General features: G+C 50.8%; 8 protein-coding genes across 8 annotated transcripts; 4 read left to right on the top strand and 4 right to left on the bottom strand.

The window, feature by feature from the left end:
- Positions 1–905: 905 nt before the first annotated feature.
- On the top strand, positions 906–3,002 carry BDQ94DRAFT_181449 (flavin-containing monooxygenase; the record flags this gene model as incomplete). The annotated part of the gene is made up of 3 exons (XM_026773889.1): positions 906–1,210; positions 1,309–1,561; positions 1,615–3,002. 3 exons carry the CDS (start codon positions 906–908, stop codon positions 2,917–2,919), a joined length of 1,863 nt encoding a protein of 620 aa, XP_026631106.1. The 3' UTR covers positions 2,920–3,002.
- A 34-nt stretch (positions 3,003–3,036) lies between these two features.
- Positions 3,037–5,118, bottom strand: BDQ94DRAFT_181447 (fungal specific transcription factor domain-containing protein; the record flags this gene model as incomplete). The annotated part of the gene is made up of 4 exons (XM_026773888.1): positions 4,965–5,118; positions 4,066–4,917; positions 3,721–3,998; positions 3,037–3,668 (listed from the first exon to the last, which is right to left on the bottom strand). Exons 1-4 carry the CDS (start codon positions 5,075–5,077, stop codon positions 3,037–3,039), a joined length of 1,875 nt encoding a protein of 624 aa, XP_026631105.1. The 5' UTR covers positions 5,078–5,118.
- A 195-nt stretch (positions 5,119–5,313) lies between these two features.
- BDQ94DRAFT_166297 (uncharacterized protein) lies at positions 5,314–6,366 on the bottom strand (the record flags this gene model as incomplete). The annotated part of the gene is made up of 2 exons (XM_026770511.1): positions 5,314–5,951; positions 6,012–6,366. 2 exons carry the CDS (start codon positions 6,364–6,366, stop codon positions 5,314–5,316), a joined length of 993 nt encoding a protein of 330 aa, XP_026631104.1.
- Positions 6,367–7,018: 652 nt separating this feature from the next.
- On the bottom strand, positions 7,019–9,153 carry BDQ94DRAFT_181445 (Leucine Rich Repeat domain protein; the record flags this gene model as incomplete). The annotated part of the gene is made up of 6 exons (XM_026773887.1): positions 7,019–7,853; positions 7,919–8,444; positions 8,501–8,625; positions 8,685–8,795; positions 8,855–8,989; positions 9,052–9,153. The coding sequence occupies 6 exons, from the start codon at positions 9,151–9,153 to the stop codon at positions 7,179–7,181; spliced, it is 1,674 nt and encodes a 557-aa protein (XP_026631103.1). The 3' UTR covers positions 7,019–7,178.
- A 233-nt stretch (positions 9,154–9,386) lies between these two features.
- On the top strand, positions 9,387–11,516 carry BDQ94DRAFT_73005 (uncharacterized protein). Its single transcript, XM_026776415.1, has 3 exons — positions 9,387–9,658; positions 9,713–9,793; positions 9,855–11,516. The coding sequence occupies exons 1-3, from the start codon at positions 9,479–9,481 to the stop codon at positions 11,334–11,336; spliced, it is 1,743 nt and encodes a 580-aa protein (XP_026631102.1). The 5' UTR covers positions 9,387–9,478; the 3' UTR covers positions 11,337–11,516.
- Positions 11,517–12,688: 1,172 nt separating this feature from the next.
- BDQ94DRAFT_166294 (RNA recognition motif domain-containing protein) lies at positions 12,689–13,789 on the top strand (the record flags this gene model as incomplete). Its single annotated transcript, XM_026770510.1, has 3 exons — positions 12,689–13,134; positions 13,197–13,329; positions 13,379–13,789. The coding sequence occupies 3 exons, from the start codon at positions 12,689–12,691 to the stop codon at positions 13,787–13,789; spliced, it is 990 nt and encodes a 329-aa protein (XP_026631101.1).
- Positions 13,790–14,448: 659 nt separating this feature from the next.
- BDQ94DRAFT_181442 (transketolase family protein) lies at positions 14,449–16,795 on the bottom strand (the record flags this gene model as incomplete). The annotated part of the gene is made up of 3 exons (XM_026773886.1): positions 14,449–15,422; positions 15,484–16,591; positions 16,644–16,795. 3 exons carry the CDS (start codon positions 16,793–16,795, stop codon positions 14,550–14,552), a joined length of 2,133 nt encoding a protein of 710 aa, XP_026631100.1. The 3' UTR covers positions 14,449–14,549.
- Positions 16,796–17,114: 319 nt separating this feature from the next.
- On the top strand, positions 17,115–18,858 carry BDQ94DRAFT_135617 (putative alcohol dehydrogenase). Its single transcript, XM_026764711.1, has 5 exons — positions 17,115–17,525; positions 17,581–17,708; positions 17,762–17,921; positions 17,980–18,448; positions 18,503–18,858. The coding sequence occupies exons 1-5, from the start codon at positions 17,320–17,322 to the stop codon at positions 18,704–18,706; spliced, it is 1,167 nt and encodes a 388-aa protein (XP_026631099.1). The 5' UTR covers positions 17,115–17,319; the 3' UTR covers positions 18,707–18,858.
- The last annotated feature ends 1,023 nt before the right edge of the window (positions 18,859–19,881 follow it).

Below are 19,881 nucleotides of genomic sequence, written 5' to 3'. Positions count from 1 at the left end.
AAGGCCGGGGATGCCTGTCAACCAAGGCCCGCTTGCCTGCCAAATCAGCCACCCGCAGCATTTCAAGGCCCGCCAGCCGGGAGCAAATATTCTTTCCAGCTAGAAAGAATCAGTAAACTGAAAATAAACCTAAGAAACCTAATCTGTGCCTATTTGCTGGATTGTAATGGGCTGTATCATGGTCCCACGTGATGTCAACCACCAGTCCGTGAAGTTATGTCACCTGACACTCCCAAAGTGCTGACGGCTGCTTCACGTGATACCGCGCCTGATGAAAGCCTCGCATTGCGCGTCGCTGCGATTTTGAATAGTGTTATTGCTAGTATAATTGTCTATGATATGGATTGTGGTTTGCATTTGGCTATGGCTGCTATGATATTCGAGAATTGGCCAGAGCAGCATGAGTGCCGATGAGCGGCTACACGCGGTTGCTGCACTGGAAATCAAGATCCCCTGCCCATCATTCCCTGTTGGGTAATCTTCTGCACCTCAACTGCTACTGCTAACTCAACCACCGAATTGCCTGCAGCTTCGATACATGCTTCATATGTTACTACTCATTCTGTCATCATAATGCGCCTAGATTTTGGCATATTTGTGCCGAGTTGATAGTGCTGCTAAATTAGAGATAAGCCCCTCTCGCATCATTGCAGTCCGCAATGGTGTGATCCCGGTACCTCTACGACTCTTGTTACTGGCTTCTCCAGACAGCTTTGTGAGGTCAAAGGAGGTGCAGATGGCGTGCAGGCAGTCGGAAGAGGGGTTCACTTCACTTCATCGAGCGTGATGTACGTTGCCGATCTCGCAACCCCTCTCTCTCGACGGCCATTTAAAGGACTACCTTGCACCTCGCCGACTTATCCACCACCATATGTGTCCCATAGAGCAGAAGTTACTTTTATGCCATGGCAGCAGTCAAAGGACCCGAGCTCATACGTCACGAACCTGTCATAGAGACAGATCCCAAGCACCTCCCCGCAGTGTCTCTCGGGTCGCTCATCAATGAGTTATCTGTGTCCGAGAAAGCAGACGGCCAAGCTCGTCCGGCTCTTGAGATCGAAGAGCATCCAATTGACGAGGTCCGTCCGATAAAAGTCGGTGTGATTGGAGCTGGTCTGGCAGGAATTACAGCAGGAGTCTTGCTCCCAGCAAAACTGCCTGGTCTGGACCTACGGATCTATGAGAAGAACTCCGGTGTGGTAAGTAACGGGTCCAAGACACATGCCATGCATTCCTAACAGGACATACAGGGAGGCACCTGGTAGGAAACCTCATTTATAACATGCGACGGCTGGTGCTGATGAACAGGTTCGAAAATACTTATCCTGGAGTACGATGCGATATTCCCGCGCATGTCTATCAGTCCGGATTCGAGCCGAACACACAATGGTCCGAAGAGTTTGCACAAGGTGCCGAGATTCGCGAGTATTGGCAATCCATAGCGCAAAAATACGATGTACACAAGTACCTCCGACTACAGCAGAAAGTCGACCAGGCCGTGTGGTTACCTGAATTGGGTAAATGGCGTGTGACTTTACAGGACTTGGGAGATTCAAACCGAGTATGACACTACGCGATTCTTGCGGCTTATGCGCAATTGCTGACGGGTAGAAGATCTATGAAGAAGACCTCGACGTGTTGATCAACGCTATTGGCCACTTCAATGAGTGGAAGCTGCCCGAATACCCAGGCAGGGAGGAATACACAGGCGTGCTCTTCCATTCGTCGCACTGGAATCACAATGTCGACCTGAATGGCAAGCGTATCGCACTGATCGGTAACGGGGCGTCTGGCTTGCAGGTGCTGCCCTCGATCCAGCCAATTGCTCAACACGTGGACCACTATGCTCGCAACAGAACCTGGATAGCTGACTCCTTCGGCACATCTGGCGTGCGCCGACTCGAAGCTAATTTATTCTCTCCCGAACAACTCGAGTCCTTTCGCGACCCCGACACTTATCTAGCATACCGCAAGAGCGTCGAAGCAGGATACTTCTCTCGCTTCGGTGCCATCTTTAAAGACTCCCCAGAGAATCGCGGTCTGCGCGAGAAATGGACCGAATTGATGAAGTCAAGAGTCGGCGACCAGCCCGAACTCATCGATAAGCTTATCCCAGACTTTCCACCCAATTGTCGCCGTCCCACTCCTGGCCCAGGCTACCTCGAAGCCCTGACCAAAGACAACGTCAGCTACATTCAAACCCCAATCCAGCGCTTCACCCCAACAGGGATCGTTACCACAGATGGCATTGAACGGCCCGTCGACATTGTCATCTGCTCCACCGGAGCCAACGTCGACCATGCCCCACCCTTCTCCATCATCTCCAACGGAATTGATCTCAAAAAGGCCTGGAAACACGACGGCCTCTACGGTTACCCCTACAACTACCTCGGAGTAGCCACCCCGGGCTTCCCCAATCTACTCTGGATCGGCGGTCCCCAATCCACCGGTCCCTCAGGCAGCGTGCCCAATTCTCTCGAGAATCAAATCACCTATATTGCCAAGCTCCTGCGGAAGATCCGCAGCCAAGGCATCAAAGCTATGGTACCATCCAAGCAAGCAGCTGATGACTTCGTCGAATACTGCGACAAGTTCTACCCGCGCACGGTCTGGACAGCTAATGACGACTCTACCCCGGGCCAGAAGAATTGTAGCTCATGGTATAACGGCGGTCGGCCTGGTGGCAAAGTCCATGGTCAATTCCCTGGTAGTGCGGCAGCATTGAATTACTTGAGACGAGATCCTAGATGGGAAGATTGGGACTATTCTTATACCAACCCGAGTGGCAATAGGTTCGCTTATTTTGGGAACGGGTGGACGACGAGAGAGACAATACCGGATGCGGATCTGACACCGCATTTGAAACGCCCTGATACTATAGATTTGAGGTCTTATTTGGAGGGGTGGTGGGATGTATAGTTCAGAATAGATATAGAGCCAGTGTAGCTGATGAGCAGCTAACGGGTCGTCAGCGTATCCACAGAAATGCAAAGACTACTATACCGTATTTTTGAATATTTGTTAGCAGACATGCATCTAGATATTATGAACAGCAAGCGGCGACCACCCCAGCACCTCCTCAAGCCAACCTCCATCTCCAGATTCCAGCGCATGCATCCACGCCATATCAGTCATATCCATATCCATATCTATACCCATTGTACCACTACTACCTTCATTACTACCCTCACTATTCTCCTCAAACACCAATCCATCCCCACCCACCTCCCCCCTCATCTTCTTAACCACCCACTCCCTCGCCAACCTCAACATCCTCCCCACTCTCCGAAACAAATCATCATCCGACCCCTCCCCAGCCTCCAAACTAGCCATCTCCGCCTTCTCCCCCATCCACTCCAGCAACGCCAGCATATCCACCTCCTGCCGCACGGCGTCGCGGTCCCATGCTGGGTCCTCGAACGTGGAGAGATGTTTCAGGAGTACGATGCATCGGACGAGTTGGAACCACATGAAGAAAGGGAATCCGGTGATGGTTGATGCGGGGAGGGTTTGGAACGTCGAGAGCCAGGATTTAATGGCTTGGACTGAGTTCCAGAGGGAGGTTAGGGAGTCTGGGGTGGTGGGGAGTAGAGGGGTGCTGGAGCTGGCGGGGCGGGGGATTTCGTGGAGGAGGAGGGAGATGTAGTGGGTTTGGAGGTGGAGGAGTTCTGGGAGTTTATTTAGTATGGGTGATTAGGGATACTTAAAGTGGTTACTTACCGCGGTGGGGGAGACGTGGTGGGATTGAGGATTGGAGGTCAGTTAGTTGTCTTTGGAGTACTTTAAGATACATGGTCGTGGCTGGAGGTGTTGTGGAGGGGGATGGCTCGTCTGGGTCACGGAGGGATAAGGTCTTTTGGGCGAGGATCTGTAAACGGATCTGGGCTGTGAGATACTCGTCTGAGGGGCTTTCTTTATTCGTCTCGATTATATTTAGGGCATGTTCCATTTGAATGTTCCACCGGAGTGAAGCTATGCGGCCAATGGTGGATGAGATGCTGGGGTGCAGTCATGTCAGTGGAAAGACACACTCCGGTGATAATATAAGGATAGGGCTGTGCCTACATCGAGCTGAGAACAAAGCAGGCCAATGCCGCTCGATGCTGCTCCGAAATTCCTTGCAGGGAACTATTACTTGCATTCTGCTCCGGATTTTCCAGCCCGGGTGCCATCTTCGCTATTATGGGCACCTCAGGTGGTGGCTGCTTGTCCAGTTGGAGATCATAGACCATAGAAATAGCGAGCATAATCATGCGAGACAAATTACTTGCGCGTTTGACGAAAGGATCCGTACTCCATGCAATGTAAGTCAGGATGCTTAGCAGCATATCAATGCTGGACTGATTCTCAAGCATAGCTGACTTAGTTAAGCGAGATTTCAATCTATCTGTGCGTGCTAGTTTCACCTGGGTTGAGGGCGTAGCTACCGCAATGATGGTCTCGAGGAGAAATGGCCGGTCTTGTTGCAACTGCTGCGTAGTTGTGTTTGGTGGCAGACAGATAAAAGGGAAGCATGGCAGCATGTTTGTCGTGAAGCGTTCGAGATACCAGGATGCCTCGTCTAGGCTTATTTCATATAGAGGTGGCTGTGGTGCTAATGGCTGGCTTGAGCCATTGCAAGGAGACGGAGTCGTAGTCGATCGAGACGGTGCAGTAGTCAATGACGGTGGTACCAGTATGTTGTCATGATTAGTGTCAGGGATAGCTAAGTTGCTGAGATCTTCATTTGTACTAGCATTCAAACTAGTTTGCAGATTGCTAGATACTCCAGCGGCATGTGCGACAGATCGAAGCATTGCCGTGAGGCTATCAATCCTCCCCTCAAGCTTCGCTATCTGCGTACCCGACTCGGGATTCCGATGAGGTTTCCTACGAGTTGGTTCTGATGGCTGGCATTGTTTCTTGAGACGCAGACATCTGAGTGGCGATTAGAATCAAGTCAATACTCATAGTTAGACGCTTACCTTTCGCAGCCGGTACCGTCGGGTCGAGCTACGCACCGACACTTGGCCTTGGAGCATTGTCTGCAAGCTTTACCATATGAACCAGAGCCTGGAGTTGGACCCCTCCTCTCCATAATAACAGTAACTTGATTGAATTGAGAATCATCTGTGTAGGTGTGCAGTGGTTGAGACGGAATCGGTCTTTGGCCGTCGGCTGAACCGGACTTTAACTGGCCGAAGTCCGTTCGGCTTACAATGACTGCCATACTTCATCCAGATGACTTACTAATTACCAAATTTTGATTCACATAGTACCGTGTTGCAGTAATTGATTATAAGGATGAAAATGTAAGCACCTGACTCCTCGCCCTCACGAAGAATACGGCGCGAGTGTCTCTACCGTTTTGCGCCAAACAATATCACCCGCATTCATGGCCTGCAACTCCAACATCACCTTCCCCTGAAACAGCTCCTTCATCTTATTATCGATAGCAAACAGCTCACCTCCCTTAACGGTTTTTGTCATAGTCATACCGGGCTTCTGTCCCTCTCCCAGGGCAACTCCCCTGCCACCATATTTAGCACTAGTGATCAAATACAACACCTTCTCCGCAGCATCTTCAGGAGATGTTCCAAATGCAGACAATGCAGCTCTGAACAGTGGGAAATACCACTTCCCACCCCAGGCCTTCTTAAAGGCATCTGTGGTGACGCCGCCAGGGTAATGATGAACGAATACCACATGAGGGTTTTCTTGAGCCAATGTCGACATGGACAATGTAGTGTAGGTGGACATCGATTTGGTAAGAGAGAGCAGACTGAAGTGGCCCGGTTTCTCGAGATCGAGGTCGTCAAGGTAGATGGAAGATGATTCATACCCCGCGTTGAGGATGCTCACGATGCGTGGGCTATTGGGCGATGAGTTGAGTAAGGGGAGAAGCAGGGTCATCATCAAGATTCGGCTGTAGTAGTTGAGTGACAGTGAGAGGCTTTTGCCCTCTGATGTTTCTAATCGTCGTCATTTGTGAGCTGATACTCTTTGGTCAATGGTAACTAGAATATACGTACCAATGCGCTCTCCAGAGGAGATGAAGCCAGCGCTTAGGTACAAGCAGTCAAGACTCGTCTCGCGTCTCTTGATTTCATCGCATAGTTTCTTGGTATCCGCGAGAAGAGACAGTTGACCTTCCAGCCAGGTTATCTGTGCCTGTCTGTTGGACAGTCGAAGCTCATCTAAAAAAGCTTGATGCCTTTTGCCGTTCCGACCAATGACATACACCCGGACTGGTAGGTTTGTAGAGATCAGACGAGTGAGTGTTGCCTTTCCGATGCCATCTGTGGCTCCAGTGAAGACTGCTGTGCGAGGCACCGTCTCTGAGGTGATCCGGGAGTTGGAGGCCCGGATTTCCGAGATGGGGGCCATTGCTCAGCCTGGAGGATGATTTTATGACAGGCGGTTAGATAGTATAGATAATGAATATTAGTACGGGCATATTTGAAAGAATATCGCTCATTAAAGTGGGGGTGGCAGACTTTATATATGATGTTGTCGGGGCTGAGAGGAGCGGACTTGAAGTCCGTCTCCAACGGCGCTCGCTATTCAAAGACCGTATCATCCCAACCGCGTCCAGAATCCTACCGAGGCGAAGGGGACTTCATGGCGCTATTACTACAATAAGATTTCAGAAATGAACATCCACTGATACGGTGTGCATTATTTGAAGTTCTTTCATATGATTGAGAGATTCTAACTGAAAGATTGATGACATTGCCCGAAATGTAGACCTGACAGCACTCATCAAGAGCCCTGAAAGTTGTATAATTCAGAGTGAAATGCCCTTTTCTTCCACCAAGGACTTGTGGCGTACCTGCAGTCATCTCCCTTGCAGTAATGTGCCGAGTAATCGAGAGCAACGCAGGGTTGTGCAGATGACCCTCTTGCATTATGACCTGGTCATGTTCTGAATCGACCTGCATTATCGGGAACGCCCCAGCATAATGCAATCTGATAAGGTGCAGTGTCGCATAGATCCTGCAGCAGATTTTATCATCCGTGAAATATGTGCGGGCAGTTTAGACCACATTAGACTTTTGGGGGCGTAGAACAGCCATACCACGTATGCACACTTTGTAGATCTATAGTCTAACATTCGATACGGCGCCAGATGCAAATATCAAACACATACCTGTGCATGCCAGCATGCTTCAGAGTGCGTTTGTGCTGAAGCATGTAAATCACCGAATGACACTGACCCCATGTGACCGAGCGTAGGTAATTGCCTCGTACGGGATATTGTCACAATTTTTGATGTATACATACTCGACACGTGGAAAGTCGACATTCGAGGAACGTGCGTCAGCAAGCATTTTGAGCAGATAACCTGTAACATCGGTGTTGGAGACATCCAGAGCTGTAAGGTTTGACAAGCCTTCTACCAAGGTCTTCACGGTGGAGTCGTTGATGCCTGGAAGCTGAGGAACTCCGAGCTCGGTCAAATTGACCGAATTCTCTACCAGAACAAGACTGAGCTTCCCAGTGTCCAGCTGCGGACACCGATCGACCACGAGATTCCGTAATGAAGCCTTGGAATCGACTATGAACCCATGAAGTGTGCGGTAGGTGACCCAAATAAGGTCGCGAAGTATAAGAGTATGAAGATTCGGAAGGTGTAGGAGTTGCTCGGGAGAAAAGGGGAATTCCTCCCCAGTCGGAGCGGCACCCGCATGAATGGAAAGATATTCGAGACTCGGCGGTAAACCGAAAGGACCTACGAATACACCTTTCAGATCTAGTTTACGTAGCCGGGGGAATTGAACTGGGTCAAATGAAAGGTTGTATGGCGCCCAGACTTTGGGATAAGAGTCCAGCCGTAGCTCTTCAAGATTAGGCATTGCGCAAGACATTGGCTCCTTAAACCTGTTAGTACAAGAAGCAGCATGCAGCCAGCTAAGCACGTAAGACCAGCTCAACTTACAGTAGCAGGAGGAATGTATAAAGCAGGAACACGACCTGGGGCCGGCATTGATGCTTCCGTGAACAGGGCAATGCTCCTCAAATTCGGCAGATGTGAGGGCCAGTGTACTCTGGATTCAGGCGACGGCTGGGCATTATGAATCTCTAGCAGTTCAAGCTGCGTTAAGCTTGATAGAAACTTCGCGATATTTTCTTGAGCCACAGGTGTCTGTTTCCCGATAACTAGAGATTTCAATTGCCTTGAGCTCCTGAACACGTCGTAAAGTCCATTAGGTTGTGTGATAGGGTCCCGAATCTCCAGGTGTTCCAATTTTGGACATCTACTCAAAGCTTCTAGCACTCTGTCTTGAAAAGGGGTAGATATGTTGGTCATGACAGCATGAGTTAGCAAGGCACGCGAGCGCTGGACAAATGCCCGAAAGGAGCGCCAATGGACCTTGCGTCGGGCCTCAGTGAAATCCAGGTGCATCCAAAGATCTGGTTGTGAAAGCATTCGCTGCCATCCCTTTGAAACTCGCAGGAGGACCCTAGAAGCCTAGTCGTCAGCTTGCTCGTTGGACTTCTAATTTGGACGCTCACTCACGCCAGCTCCCTGAAACTGAAATGCTGCAGCACCATCATGGCCAACTCAAGAGGTAGAGTATCAAAGGGATCTAGTCGTTTCACTGACGCTCTTTCTTTCACCTTGCAGTACATTTGCAGTATCATCTGAGCCAGTCAGAGTCCATAAACACATCTCGCTGTAAACTCAGTTCAAAGCCACTTACCTTACGACGGGGATGATCTTCAGGCAAGGTTTTCAATCCATACCCATAAGCTTTGAGAGCCTTTGCACGATCTCCAGTCAAAAGTAATGTCTGACCATATCGCAAAACGCCCTAAATGCTCAATTAGCCTACAGTAAACGCAACTGACGATCGCACAGGCTGCAAGCTACCCGTCCATCTTTGGTGTCCCTGCGGATCATCTGTCGCGAGTCATTGAGAGCGCGATCATACTGCGTAAGCTTGATGTACGTTGCGGCGCGGTTGTCCAGAATGCTCATCACATCGGCACCTTTACAAGAGAGAGCCTGTGGGCCAATTTTCTTAGTAGCGTTTCCCTTATCGGACATGGTGGACCGCGCGAACGCACCTCAGTGAACGCAGCCAGAGCGTCTGAGTAATTGCCCTGCCTAAAGAGCAGCTGTCCTCTCTTTTGCAGGGAGTCCCCCTCGCCGCGGACTACGCGCGCCATGATACCAATTGAGAGGATGAAGTTGAGTAGAGGCAAGAGGACGCGCGCGAGCGACGCGTGCGATAAGAAAAGTGATTTACTTCCCTTTACAGATCAGATGTGGGCAGCTGGATGACATAAGCATACAGCGGTAGTGGGGCGTGGCGGTCACCGGAGTGCGCCTGCTGTTTATGTTCTTCCCCTTTAGGAATCCCGCGGCCATCGAAAAATAATAATAACAGTTTGGCGGTCCCCGACGGAACATCGCAACAAACACCCCTCGACATCAATCGGCAGTTCCTCTCGCTTCAGAGAGGTCGGTGCCAGCAGTGCTTGCAGGCAAGCCATGGAGCCACAGAATCTGCAGGCAGCATCTACTTACATCAATAATGTCTTGTTGGCCAGGGGGCTGCTGAAGAGCGGCCAACCTATTGATTTCGCCAATCCTGAAGATGAGGAGGGAGGCACGGCGGCCACAATGGGGAGAATTATCAACTTGGTCAATGATCTGGTTTTGCGCAGAGATGTATGGAGCAGCAAGGTCCAGGGGAAAAGTTGCACTGGCTAACAGCGACAACAGCGTGAAGCCGAACACCGAGAGAACCTAGCAACCACAATCCGCACCCTGCGCGCGGAAGAATCGCAGAAAACAGCAGAGTTGGTACGATAGGCATCGAATGTATACTTTGCGACCACAAAGAAAGCTAACGACCTTTCTGTAGGAGAAAGTCAAGACGAAGGCATCCGAGCTGACCCGTTCGCTGGCTCTCGCAGAAGCGCAAGAGCGAGCATTGAAGGCGAACGCTTCTAGTGCCGATTCGACTATTCGAGGACTGAAGGAACAAGTGCAGCGTATGAAGACGACCATTCAGCAAGTTCGAGCTCAATGCGCAAATGACATCCGCAAACGCGACCTGGAAATGCAGAAACTGAAATCGCACTTGGCTGAACGCCAGCGCGGAAAGCGGGAAGGGCTGTCGATGACCACTATCAATATCAACCCAGCAGCCAGCCAATCGTCTCGGTCGAGACTGGCGGCCGGTGGTGAGGGCATCAACGATCCTGGATACAGTCTCAAACAGGAAACGAACGACTTCCTTACTGAACTATGTCAAAACCTCAGTGACGAGAATGATACGCTGATATCATTGGCACGAAACACAGTTGAAACCCTGAAGGATCTCCAGGGTCTATCACAAACCGAAGACGAAGATAAGTCCGCGACCGGGATGGCAAGTGTCGGTGCTGGACGGTCCCTGCAAGGCTCGGTAACGGCACTACCGACCTCTTGTGACGAGCTATCAGCACAAATGGACCATGTCCTCGAGCATCTACGAACACTGCTCACGAATCCATCGTTCGTGCCTCTAGAGGAAGTAGAAATGCGGGACGAAGAAATTAAACGACTTCGCGAAGGCTGGGAGAAAATGGAAAGCCGGTGGAGCCAGGCCGTTACGATGATGGATGGCTGGCATAAACGGATCGCAGATGGAGGCCATTCGATTCAGGCGGAAGAGCTCCGTCAAGGCCTAGACCTACGCCTGGACATTACGCAAGCACTATCTCAAGACGGGGGGCGAGACACGACCATCCAGTCACCCATCTTCGAAGACCAAGAAGCAGAAGAGGAGGAAGAAAAACAAACCGCTGCGAAAATTACCACCGAGCCTAGTCGGCCTGCAGAGTCCCCCAGGAGAACTCGTCAGTCAACGCGAGAAACGAGATCTAGGAGAGCCAGTAAAGCCTTGAAAGAAAGGAGCGATAACATCATGACTGGACGCTCGCCACGGAAGGTCTCATTTACTGCGGGTCTACAAGACTCACCTTGCGAACCGAGCGCGGACGATGAAACGCTACAAGTAAAAGCACACCGCTCAGAAGCGGTAACTCGTAGACCATCAAGGAGGAAGGCTGAATCAAAAGGGCTCTCTCGTCAGGGAAGCAGCGCTCAAAGTCCCCAGCCCAAAGAGTCACGCCGGGCAACTGCTATCCAAGCATCGAGCAGCCAAGCTCGCCTGAGCGTGCCCCAAAAGCTAGCAGCTGCCGAAAGCGAGGCCCGGGAGGCAGAACAGGCTCGCAAAGAAAGCGAAAGTCGTAAGCGTGGGCGGGCTCTCAAGGGATCCAGCAAAGGACATCGGGACCGACGCCGGAGCACACTAACTAGCGACGAGCTGGGAGAGCTGATGGGGATGCCTGCTAAGTGAAGTGACGAGTTGTTTCATGATGATGTTCCTGGGAGACAAGCTTATTCGATACCCCCCTTCGTTCACTGTCTGAGTATATACCTTGCCTGTTTGCATACTTCCTGCCTTAGTGACGACATAATCATGACCTCCTTCTTTCCTCTTTCTGTATACTAGTTAATACATTCCGGTATCACCACAATACCATGAGTAATTTCTCAAAGCAGCCATTCTATACTTCCTTATTTCCACATGCTCAAGCTTCTGCCTATGGCCGTCTAGATTGACCTTCAGGCCCCAGCTCGACAACGGGCCACCATATCAGGGGCCAGAACGCCACAAATTATGCCACAACGCTCACTCGATGTCAACAGGCTGAATTTTCCGCACCGAATGTATCATATCGGCCAGAATACCAGGCCTAAGCCGCATAGTTGTATACTTCGTTCTTGCACCCAAGGAACCATGCCTGATTTACCCCAGAAAAGGCCAGAATTTCTAGCGACCCAGCCGGACAGAAGAACGGACCAAATTACTCGCACACCTATTTGTAGTTCTCCTGGCAAAATCGGCGTCTTCAAAATGCCGCAGATGACGCTGAAGGGAAAGCACAGCCACCAGGTTCTGACGTCCCATCTCCTTCATCCCGTAGAAGTCATAACAAGCCAAAAAGCGGCGAGTAGCAAGTAGGGTCCTTGGGGAATAAGAGGGACAGAGTCCAGACCGTAGTTAAAGCCCAGTTGCAGTCATAGTTGCAGTCATAGCTGCCACGGTCGTTTCTCATACCTCATCGTGAAGGCATAACTTCTGACGTTAGTATATAAGCCTGCCGGCTGTTTCGTTCTCTGCCTTTCATACTTCTCCCTCCACAACACACTCACGCTTTGGCTGCTCGCTATCTTTGACCGAGTTAACCACAGCAACTCTTCTTTCTCCATCTCTTCAAAATCTCACACTGTTCTTTGATCTAGTGCGTTTTTGATAGGGTTCTCTGTTAAGGAGGATAATATCTGATTCGTGCTTGTTAGCGTTCTGTTGCTTGGCTTTGCTTGATCGCCAAGGGAATAAGTTACTCACGGCTTTTGCTTTCAAAGCTGGTTCCTTTCCCTCCAGAAGTCGACATGGCTTCCCATCATCAGCTCACTCGTGCTATTCCATATCCCGGAAAGGAACCTTTTGGCGCCCTTTGGAATAAGTGTATCTGGCAATGGGTTTTCTTTACCGGGGCTCGTCTGCGTCTGCGAGTTCTACAAAAGAATAGGCTTTTCTGGATATATTTCGTGATACCTCCATGGTGTGACCCTGAAGAGAGCTATCATTTGCCTGGGGTTCCAAAGATGGCTCAGTGGGATGTGATACACACAGAAAGCACCATGCCCAACGGTTACCATGTGTATGTCACCTCGCGGATAACGTCTCATGGCTTTGAGGGACAACAGTATATACCTGCGGGTCACTTCCCGTCATTTCAGCTTGTGTCTCATAACCACCACTTTTCACATATGACCCATCCAGGATACCAAGTACATCATGGCTCCCCCTTGCAGCAGGTGCTCAAGCGGTCGGTTCCCTCTTGGGTGACTATCCCTCCGCAGTCGTCCCTACAGGGTTCAGTTCAAGCCCAGGCGGGACCGAGTCAAGGCAACGTTGCCAACAATTCACGTGAACCGGAACAGCCTGAATCACAGTCCAGAGAACTGTCACCACTTGAGAGTGGTCATGACATCGTGTGTGATGCTTTAATCGTCGGAGAAATAGAAGTCACAGACGAAAACGCTCAAGATCTCCTTCCCCTCGAAGCTCGCCTTTTTGTCGGAAAGTAAGAGATAGTCATCCTTCCAAACTCAATTAGTGGATGGGATGAGAACTAACACACTGCAGTATACCAAGTGCTCTTTGTCCAACTCAGATAAAGTTCGAGCTCAAGAGGATCCTCGCCAGATACGGATGTTGTTATGTCAAAGTGAAGACGAACCCTAATTCTGGTTTGAGAACCGCCTTTGCGCAATTCGAGGTATGTGTAATGTTTCATGTCCCAATATGTAGCAACTAATGAAGTGTAGACACCGGAGGTTGCGAACAGAGTCATGCAAAAGAGCAAGGATCAGCCATCAGAATTCGATCTTCACCACCGCTCTCTCCGGTTCGAGATGGCAAAAGGAAAAAGGGAAATTTCCACTCGTACACGTTCCCGTGAAGTTTCCTCTCAACCGGACCCATGCTCCACACGAGTGGATGACACTGAGGGCAACGTCGAGCCCGCCCATAACATGAATGCCGAGGGCAACGTCGAGCCCACCCACAGAATCAACGGCGAGGGCAGAGTTGAGCCCCCGCAAGACAATAGGGAAGTGGTCTCCGAAAGCGGCAAGTCTGCTGGGGAATCCCGTGAGAGTTTCTATAATGTAGGGGCCAGAGGCAGCCACTCAGCTCCGTGCCTACCTCTCGCGTGGGAAGCCTCTGCAACGGCCTGAGAGCCATGCATAATCATGTCATGCTATATTAGCGTTGCGTAGCTTGAGCGCTTGATATACCCTTGGACTTGGCTTCTTTTTGCTTATAATCTCCATCTTGGTTATCTCCAGATTGTTGGTGTTGCTTGTCTTGCCTCTTTGTTCGTGAAGAAGATTTCTATTTGCTTGTCTCGTCCTGTCTTATCCTGTCCTGTCCTGTCCTGTCATATCTTGGTATGTTTGGCTATTTAGCTTGCAATTCAGGCCTCGTTGATGGAAAGAACCTATCCTATTCGGGCCTGACAATACCAACTTGCTTCAAATTTCTTGTTCCCTGCGCAACTGGTGTAAGTGTGTAAGCATCGTAGGGACCGAGTTTGAGTGCGCGTGATACGCGAGTAAAAGGCTATCTGGCGTCTTGGGAGCGGTGAGTGATGATTCATTCATTGCGGCATCAGTGGTAGCCATTGCGAAAAGATCCGGGGTTAGCGATAGACTGGATATGCCTTAGAGAGATAAGATCCAAAGTGTCTATAGATAGCGAGGGGAATTGAGTTGGGAAGAGGGGAGGGGAAATGGGGAGACTAAAGCAGCGAGGACGGCGCTTCCGATTCCCCAATACGAGTCCGGCGCGTCTGGGTGGATCTTCGCCCCGGTCAATCCCCACATCTCTTCTCCGAGCATCTTCCAATTCCTACTCAGTTCAATTGATTCATTGTTAAGTTGTCTCAAGTCTAAATTTATTCATTCAATGGTTATGGTGTCCAAAAGGATCACTAGCCTATAGATCCACAAATTCTCCTCGCTGCCATTCTCCCTTCTCTAGCCGGTCCAGGTAATCGCTCACCTTGGCCGCCATTACTCCGGTCTCGTAGCCGAAGAACTTGTATGCAGCCTTGCCCGGCAAACTGTGGCCGAATCGGCGGATGTTGATGCCTGCATCGGCATACCGCTCCCAGCCGTTCGGCGCATATGGCTCGATCACCACAGCTGGGATACCTTGGTGGCGTCGCAGGACCGTGCGCTTGTATTCGAGGGGCTGCTGCTCGAACAGTCGCTGGCACGGGAAACTGATGACGCGTGCCGCAATTCCTTTAGTCTCTTTCAGCTGCTGGGCTACTTCAAGCGCAAATGAGAGCTCTGCGCCGACACCAATGAGTGTCACTGAGGCATCATCAGCCTCTTCCAGCACGTATGCGCCAAGAGCCACTCCCTCCCGGCGAGTCTGCTTCAACTGGGGCAGAGCGTGACGGGAGGTAGAGATAATGCTGGACGACTTCTTGGCCTCCAGGGCTGCAATCCAGGCTCCTGCTGTCTCCTCACTGTCTCCCGGTCGAATATACAACAGATTCGGCATAGCACGGTAGAGCGCTGCCAGCTCTATCGGTTGGTGTGTCGGACCGTCTTCTCCCATGCCAATTGAGTCGTGAGTGGCAGCGTGGATGACCTGAAGGTGCTGAAGAGCACCCATGCGCACGGCAGGGGCAGCATAAAGGTAGAACATGAAGAAGGATGAGGTGATAGGGATGAATGTATTTGGAGCAAACGCTGCCAACCCGTTCGAGATGGCACACATGGCATGCTCACGCACTCCGAAGTGGATATATCGGCCAGAGTAGTTGCCGTTGATCTTGCAAGTGGTTCGTAGATCAGGCTGCATCTAGTAAGCATGGTCCCACTAAGTCCTGTAAGAGCGACAGCAAGAATGAACTTACGTGCTGGAAATCAACTTTGCCCGGCCAGATCATGTTCACGGACGGGCTCAGATCAGCAGTTCCGACCATGAAGGATTCAATATCTTTGGCCAGAGGGTTGAAGACCAGACCAGACGAAGCTCTCGTAGCCGTGGGCTTGTCAGGGAAGCTGGAAGGGATAAGGTCCTTCCAGTTCGAAGGCAGCTCTCCGCGCATGCGTCTCTGGAACTCCGCCCCAAGCTCAGGATATTCTGCGCTATATTGCTTCACTAAAGAGTTCCACTGCTGAACAAGAGCTTCTCCCCGAGTAGGCAGCTCCTGGAAAAATCCTCGGACTGTGTCACTGATGACAAAGTGCTCATCAGGGTTGAAGCCATACTTCCTCTTCATATCTGCTACGTCTGGAGCACCAAATGCGGCACCATGGGCAGCAGCCATGCCTTCCACCTTACTGCCTAAACCGATGACGGTCCGGACATTGATAAAGGTAGGCTTCTCTTGGGATGCGCGGGCCTTCTCCAAAGCTTGAAAAATCCCCTCGACATCATAGCAACCATCTTCCACATCAATGACGTCCCAGCCACAGGCACGCATCTTAGCGTTAATGTCCTCTGTGTTGGTCAGGTCGACTGAGCCATCGCAGGTTATCTGGTTATTGTCGTAGATAACGGTCAGGTTGTTGAGTTTGAGATGACCCGCAAAGGAGATTGCCTCGAGTCCGACGCCTTCCTGCAGACACGCATCTCCTATCATGCACCAGGTGTGGTTCGATATGACATCGTATCCAGGACGGTTAAAGTTGGCCGCAAGATTCTTCGTGGCCATAGCAAGACCCACAGCATTGGCAACGCCCTGACCTAAGGGGCCTGTGGTGACTTCAATGCCCTCGTGTTCGATTTCCGGGTGGCCCGGACATAATGCATCGACGCGGTCGGAGTGATAGGACTTTAGCTGCTCAAAAGTCATGGCTTTGTAGCCGGTGAGATGCAAAAAGGCGTACTGGAAGAGACAGGTATGACCGTTGGAAAGGATGAAGCGATCGCGGTTGAAGTAGTCGGGGGAGTGTGGCGCGTATTGCATAACATATCGCCAGAGGGCGACTCCTATGGCCGCCATGCCAATTGCTCCACTGGTCAAGTCAGTTACCACCCTTTGTTCTGCTGGACTCATAGTCGGTGAACTCATACCCCGGGTGGCCTCCACCGAACTGCTGACACAGGTCGGAAATGAGAAGACGGAATGATTTCAAGACATGGTCATGGTCTTTAGACAGCTGGCGCACCAGCGGCAAGGCGGATGCGCCGTTACTTTGCGGGACAGGACCAACAGCCATAGTTGCAGAAATGATTCTGAGGGCGATACATGGCGCGGGGTAAGGAGGGACATGGGTCAAATTTATAACGAGCAGGGTACCCAGAGCAGAGAAAAGGTGGGAACAGAACAAGCCCAGTTCTGCAGAATGATGGTGGAATGAGCATGAAGAACTGGATCCGAACAACCTCATCGGGCAGCATTAAGCCCATTTCCGAATCGGGAAACTGGAGGCGCCAACCACCATATCGGGGAAGGCGGATCTGGAATACCCAAAATGGTAAGTACTGGACCCGACCCCGGAATCCCCATGCGGGGAAGGTACGACCTGGACTGGATCCATGATGGGTCATGCGTGCCACCAGTTGCCATCTCCATGATGCCCAAGCAAGGGTAGCTTATCTCCGCTGAATCCTATTGCTCGAATTCAGCAGTTGTATCACTCTCAGCTAACCTGAGGGCACCGAAGATGCTTCAGCTTAAACCCAGACTCACCCCAGGCGTCTTCTGTCACTCTAACATTCAGAATATACACCATCCAACAACATGGCCCCTTCTGTCCTTCTGTCGAGCCCGGCTCCAACGTCTACCTCAAAAGCATCGCTGACGGAGCAGGTCCAATTGTCGCCTCCGCTCCCCAATCCCTCTCTCCAGATTACAGCGGATCACAATCTCAAATTTGTCCCCGCCCCGGTGTATGCGCCACAGCGAGGTGAGGTCCTGCTGCAAATCAAAGCCACTGGCGTCTGTGGGTATGCATGAACATAGGCTAGATTATCTGAGTACACTACTCGCTAACCCGACCAGGTCCGATATCCATTTCTGGAAAACTGGTCGCATTGGGGAGCTGGTCTTCGAAGGGGATTGCATAATTGGCCATGAAGCAGCGGGGGTGGTGCTGAAGTGTGGCGATGGAGTGACCCATCTGCAGCCTGGTTAGTAACGCTGTGTGCCATATCTGCAATGGATAGCTTATGGGGAGGCACAGGTGACAGAGTCGCCGTCGAACCTGGGGTTCCGTGCGAACATTGCTTCCTCTGTGACGACGGTCGCTACAACCTTTGCGAGGACGTCCAGTTTGCGGGAGTATATCCTTATGCGGGTACCATCCAACGTTACAAGGTGCACCCGGCCAAATGGTTACACAAGTGCGTGTGCCCATTGCTTAGACTTATGGGATCAAGTCATGCTGAACGTGCTCTACAGGCTTCCGGACAATATCTCCTATCTTGAAGGAGCTCTCCTCGAGCCACTTTCGGTCGTCATGCGCGGTATTCAGGTCGCCCGCCTTCATTTAGGTCGTGCTGTTGTTGTCTGCGGCGCCGGGCCTATTGGACTGATCGCCCTCGCAGCTGCTCGGGCATCAGGGGCCCACCCCATTGTCATCACAGATATTGAGCCAAAACGACTCGCCTTTGCCAAGGAATTTGCGCCTTGGTGCAACACATACCAGGTTAATCCGGCACTAGATGCGGAAGGCAACGCTAAGGCAATCCGAGCACTTTTTGGTCCGGACGAGTACAACGCCCCAGAAACTGTATTAGAGTGTACTGGTGTTGAGAACAGTGTGTGTACCGCAGCATTCACCGCTCGTCGAGGTGGTGCGGTGGTGGTTATCGGCGTTGGAAAGGCAGTGATGAATAATTTGCCATTCATGCATATTTCTCTGGCAGAAGTAGGCACGCACTTGTCCTGTTAAGCATGAAGAAGAGACTACTAACCAAGACAGATCGATTTGCGGTTTATCAACCGGTACCGTGATACATGGCCGCCTGCGATTGCGTGTCTCACTGGGGGCATACTGGACCTGAAGAAGTTGGTGTCGCATGTTTTCCCACTAGAAAAGGCAGTGGATGCCTTGAATCTGTGTGCGGATCCCAGAAACGGGAGCATCAAGGTGACCATTGTGGATGAGGTTGAAGCAACGCTGTAAATACTTGCCGAATACAGTTTGGCCGGGGCGGAGGCAGATAGAGAAGACTAAACGAGACACCTCCCCAGTAGCTATTTCCTCAATCGAGAGTCGGCAAGCATCTCACTACTCAACAGCATTGACCAAGAAATATCCAAACATCCTTGATATCATTTCCACCACCCCTCTTTTACTTCAATCTCGTTATGAAATTTCTTCATATACAAGTAATCCACTCCCCAGTAAGCTCATGCTCAAGCAGCTTAATCTCCAGATTCCGCCTCTCCACGGGACCAGCTACTAGTAGTACTACGTGCGGTAGGAGATGTTACTGGTTCCATGGTGTGGATGCTGTCACAAATCATGATGCTTAGTAGTATATATTTTCGTTAATGAGTCTGGTTACGTGAGGCAGTACTGCCCATCTCATATCGATATAGGCATTATATTATCAGGATTAAAAATCCAACTAATATGACCTAATGCGCAATATAATTAGTCTTCCCTACAGCATATATTGATGGAAACCATGAAGTATCAGCTTGCTAATCAGATAAGTGACCGGGGTGCTGCAGGTATGTTCCGCTGACGAGAATATGGTTTTGTAACTATTGTTCAACAGGGTGGAGAAGAGGGCGGAGACGGGGAGGGCCGGCTTATTGCTAAGGGAAGTAAGACAATGTCTTATACTTATTTCCGACGGCCTATCCACCTTGTGGATTTGTGACTCGGATACTATCTAGTACTACTGTTGTTATCAATTGGAGCGGATAGAAATGACTGCAGTATGCTGCTTGGCTAGACATCTTCACCAAATATTGAAGGACCCTTGTTTCATAGCAAGAGGAGATTAACAAACCAGACAAACAGTCTCGTCACATGACAGACCGGGATCGGAGTTAAGGCTGACTGACACACGCAGGTACTCTGTCCGGCGTACAATTCTAGAACGGCTTATTGCTATCCTGCAGAAGGGGATAATAGAAAAGGTCAGACTGTACTTAGTAGAATGACCAACCAGGCCCCCAGTTGATAGGTAGATCTGTTGGCTGTTGGACGATGGAGCGACGGGAGAACACTTTGAATAGTGAACAGACATTATTGTCCTTTACAGCGGTCGCAAGCTTCGACCCCAAAGCAGATGACGATCCTGATCAAAGACGCTGATGGATGGCGCGTCCGAACAGAGGCAAACT

This window comes from Aspergillus welwitschiae, assembly GCF_003344945.1.
Source record: "Aspergillus welwitschiae strain CBS 139.54b unplaced genomic scaffold BDQ94scaffold_3, whole genome shotgun sequence".
Lineage (NCBI taxonomy): Eukaryota > Fungi > Ascomycota > Eurotiomycetes > Eurotiales > Aspergillaceae > Aspergillus > Aspergillus welwitschiae.
The sequence above is the reverse complement of the archived record's forward strand: the minus strand, read 5'-3'. Positions and strand labels throughout refer to the sequence as shown.